The sequence below is a fragment of the Cyprinus carpio genome, chromosome B1, assembly GCF_018340385.1.
Source record: "Cyprinus carpio isolate SPL01 chromosome B1, ASM1834038v1, whole genome shotgun sequence".
NCBI classification, from domain to species: domain Eukaryota; kingdom Metazoa; phylum Chordata; class Actinopteri; order Cypriniformes; family Cyprinidae; genus Cyprinus; species Cyprinus carpio.
This window is the reverse complement of record NC_056597.1, coordinates 30,826,230-30,830,725: the sequence shown is the minus strand read 5'-3', so window position 1 is coordinate 30,830,725 and position 4,496 is coordinate 30,826,230. Positions and strand designations below refer to the sequence as shown.

At 41.9% G+C, this 4,496-nt stretch overlaps 1 protein-coding gene across 2 annotated transcripts in view; it reads right to left on the bottom strand.

Moving 5' to 3' along the window:
• The window catches only part of LOC122134190 (bifunctional apoptosis regulator-like), a 13,474-nt gene extending 12,085 nt beyond the window's left edge, over positions 1-1,389 (bottom strand). For both annotated transcript variants that reach the window (XM_042717520.1, XM_042717521.1), the window contains exons 1-2: positions 1,235-1,389; positions 862-1,124 (exon numbers count right to left, since the gene is read on the bottom strand). In XM_042717520.1, coding sequence (XP_042573454.1) covers positions 862-1,118 — 257 coding nt within the window. In that variant the 5' untranslated portion in view covers positions 1,119-1,124; positions 1,235-1,389. The remainder of the gene's footprint in view (positions 1-861; positions 1,125-1,234) is intronic.
• Positions 1,390-4,496: the final 3,107 nt, after the last annotated feature.

The window sequence follows — 4,496 nt, the reverse complement described above, 5'->3', positions numbered from 1 at the left end:
TAAAGGGGTCATGAACTTCCTTTGTTTTTATTTTTTAGTTCATCATAATTTAGAAGTAATAGGTTATTTTCTGTCCTGTTTTTAACCCCCTCATCAGAAGGCTCTGTTTGAATAGATGTGGAGGATTATAGACATCTTTATAGTATGGTTTCTGCACAGACCTGCATTCGCCGCTCTCTTTATTTACACTACATGCGCGAATTGGTGGGCGGGGCTAAACAGGCAGTGATGTAGATTCGGAGGGCAGAGCTAAACAGACATTGACATTTAGTCATTTAGCAGATGCTTTTATCCAAAGTGACTTACAAATGAGGACAATAAAAGCAATCAAAATCAACAGACAATGATGTAGGAGCAGGCGTTGATCTTCTTCTTTGGAGGCGGTGCTTATCCACACTATTACATCATAGAGCAGAACATTCCACAAGCTGTTGTTTTGGCAGACGACCTTCAGTGTAAGTTTTTAGATTAACACGAAAGTTGTGAGTTCTGAAACTTACAGGATGTTTTTTATAGTACAATGACCTCTTACATGTCAAAAGATCAAGGGAATTTTAGTTTCTCAGTAAATGACCCGTTTAAGGCCTGTTCACACCACAAACTAAAACTATAATAACTGTAACAGTAACTGTAGTGATGGGAAGACTGGTTCTTTTACTCCCTAATGTAATGACGTCATTCACGAAGACATAATGTCAAGTCTATCATCTCTGTCGGGATGAAAATACAAAATTCAAACAATTCAGTCTGATTTGGTGAACTGGTTCGACCGGTTCACTAAGAAGAAACCGTGTTAAATCAAATGATTTGTTTGTGAACCGGACATCACTAAGTAACTGTAATGATATCTACATCTCTCACCGGAGCAGGATGTTGACTTTGGGAAAGCCAGTCCACACCGCTCGGCATTCTGGGCAGTCTCTGCGGACCCTGGGCAGAGCGGAGGCCCACCAGTTGGCCAGACAGTGTCTGCAGAAGCTGTGTCCACAGGTGAGCGTGGTGGGGTCCACCAGAACCTGGTAGCAGCAGTGACAGGTGAACTCAGACTCAGACAGACCTGACCCTTCCTCAGACTCAGAGTTACTGAGCTCCGGCTCCACCGGGATCCGCACCTCCATCTCACTCTGCCAACACTAAATATTCATTTTATACAGTGTATAAATAACACACACACAGATCATATAACAGCACAGGGCGGCTCCTGTGAATGTCTGCAGACAGGTTCATGTCTTACTTCAGTCTCAGTCTCAGTGCTGCCCTTCAGCTCCTCGTCTCTCTTCTCATATCGGCTCTTTCGGTTTATTCATTTTAAACACTCATATCTCTCTCATCACAAAAGAAAAGAGAAAGAGAAACTGCTTCACTTCAGCACAGCAGCTACCAGCTCAAACAAACACACGTGATATAAAATATTCAGTGGGAATTTCCACTGACTTCTATTGTTTTCTACCAAAAACACTACACATTATGTAAAAAAATATTAAATATGCTTAATTCAAGGTTAAATGGGACATTTTTTCTCAATCATCTGTCATTTGAGTTACAAGGACAGGATTTTTCTGGTTTCCTACATTTTTAATTTAGCTGAACCTGCATACATACCAACACACACACACACACACACACACACACACACACACACACACACACACACACACACACACACTTTCAGTTTCACTTTGATGTGCTTTATTACCAGTACTAATATTTGTACATTCATATCTCATAGATGTACAATAATAATTCTTTATGAATACAGTATATAAAGTGACTCACAGAGAAATGTTTTGGTTGTCGTCGTCTCTGAAAAGCCAGTCGGATGTTAATACAGTCTGTATTACTGTTTTCACTTTGTGCTTTTAAGCTCTTGTCTGAACAAGATTGATTTAGATAAATTTTGTTTATTTAATTTATTGTAACACTTATGCGTTTCTTAATTTTTTCTAATTTATCTACCCCTGCCTAATAACACACAAAATAAGCACTACACTTTAACAAAAGAACACAAATTTTACAAAACCCTCATATTTAATGGTATAAATATTTTTAATAGATTACACTATCATTAAAACATTTGCTACTGGTTTGAAAATGGTATATATTACACATATTTGGCCTGAGTTTTCATTTCAGTTAAGCTGTTTTGACCAGGTGTGTTACTGAAGCTATAGCACAGCCATTTACGCAACACTCGTTCCCTTATCTCAGGAACCAAGGTTATGTGAGTAACTAGAGAATTCCCTATCGAACCATTGCGTCGTCATTGACGAATGTATGGGAAACACATCCAGTGGTGCCGTGCTATAAGCAGATGCAGAACTAAGCCTGCTCCACGAGCTCAGCCCAGAAACACTCAGTGAGGACTCCATAAGCCTGAGCCACAAAGAGACCAGAGAACGTTCTACTTGACATAACTCTCCCCACCCGAGTGTGTGTGTGTGTGGGGGGGGGGGGGGGGGAAACATTAAGTGGATAAGACCCGCATCTGCAGGGCAGGGATGTCCAAATTATAAAATCTAATAAAGGTAGACAGCAACGGCCACACAAATCTCCCCAATAGAGATTCCACTGGACCAGGCTCAGGAGGAGGCCGTTCCTCTGGTGGAATGGGCCCTCACTCCTAGAGGGCATTGCAAACCAGCTGAGGCATAAGCCAGGGCTATAGCATCTACTATCTAATGAGATAGTCTGCTTTATGACTGGCAGCCCTTTAGAGTGGCATCCAAAGCACACAAAAAGCTCCTCAGTTTGTCTAAAAGAATCGGAAAACACTTAATGTAAACTTGTAGTGCCCTGACAGGGCACAACAAGATGGGACCTTGTTCACCATCTGTGCCAGGGAGGGCTAAAAGGGAAATAACCTGGGCTCTAAACGGAGCTGAGAGCACTTTAGTTGAATAACTGCTGCGCGGTTGAAGAACGACCTTACAGTCATTGGGCCCTCAGGACTATAGACAAGTCCCATGCTGACACAGTCCCAGGACAAGGAGGATTTAACCACAGATTGCCTGTAAAGAACTTAACAACCAAGTTGTTTTTTCCAACTGTCTTCTGACACTCAGGGTCCAGCACTACTCGAGGGCGGGACCTTGTTTGCTTCGTGAAGGGAGCTTCCTGGCCGTCCAGGGGCTCTGTTGAATCCCAGGCTCCAGCTTATGTGAGAGCTGAGGATGCACCGTCTTTGCAGGATGCTGTGTGGACGCTGTCTTGTGGCGGCTTTAAACAGTCACCTAACTGTGGCGCTTGGGCATAAAATGATGCAGTGTCTTTTGAGCCTCTGTGAAGCGCTCCGTGAAGCCATCCACAGCAGAGCCAAAGAGTCCTTAGGAGAGACCGGGGAATCCAGGAATCTTTTTGGCATCCCTGATGTCCGTCAAGTTTAGCCAAAGGTGGCGCTCCAGCACCACTAGGATAGCCATGGCCTTGCTCACTGCCTGCATTGCCGCCTTGGTAGCTCGCAGGGCCAGATCTGTCACTGTACGCAGCTCCTTGAAGACGCAAGGATCTCATGTCATGGATAAGTTTGGCTTGGTTTGTCTTTAGATATGTGTATCGTGTGCATGGTTTGGATGGTTTGGCTGGTCTGTACATAAGCTACATAAGCCCAGGAAGATGGCCCCACTGTTCCACTGCTTCTTCTTCTTGGGAGAGAAAGGAGTCTGGAGAACAGAGGGGACGGGACCGCCTTCGTGGAAGAAGGAGATCCACGAGCGAAAACAGGCGAGAGTTATGTTCTCGCAATGGGCTTCTTCAGCTTCGTCGCAGAGTCCGGGAAGAGATGGTCTCTTCGTCAGTCTTCCTTGAGCGCCATTGGTTTGTGCAGCTACACAAACGTTAACAAATCAGGCTTCAGTAACAGAGTAAATGGGAGTTTCCCCATACGTTCGTCAATAACGACGCAACGGGAGTTACCTTTCATTAGGGAAGAAGTGTTTTCAGGGTCGAATTTTTATGTAAAACATTCATGTTTCCACAAATGCAATGGTCCTTTTATTTATTCCTGTATTAAACTTATTTATCACCCCTCATCCTAGTACATCCCTACAACTTATTTTTTATTGTATTCCTATTCTATTCTATCTACAGCACACCTACCTATAGCCTACATACAATATATATATATATATATATTGGCTTATCTGTATTTATATGTGTGTATTTTATTCACATCTTATTTTTATTATTTGTTGTCTCTGTGTACTGGACGCTTGTGACACTAAAACAAATTCCTTGTATGTACAAACATACTTATATAATAAAGCTCTTTCTGATTTAAAAACAAATTAAAAACTGCATAACACATATATATATATATATATATATATATATATATATATATATATATATATATAACAGCATAACCTGTATAACCTGTAGGTTAATCTGAAGATAACCTGTATTGTTTGTGAAGTTTGTAGGCCTGCTTGAAACATGAACTAAGCACCTTTCAGTATGAAATGTAAAGTCTTTGTGTGCTTTTATACACACACACAAAG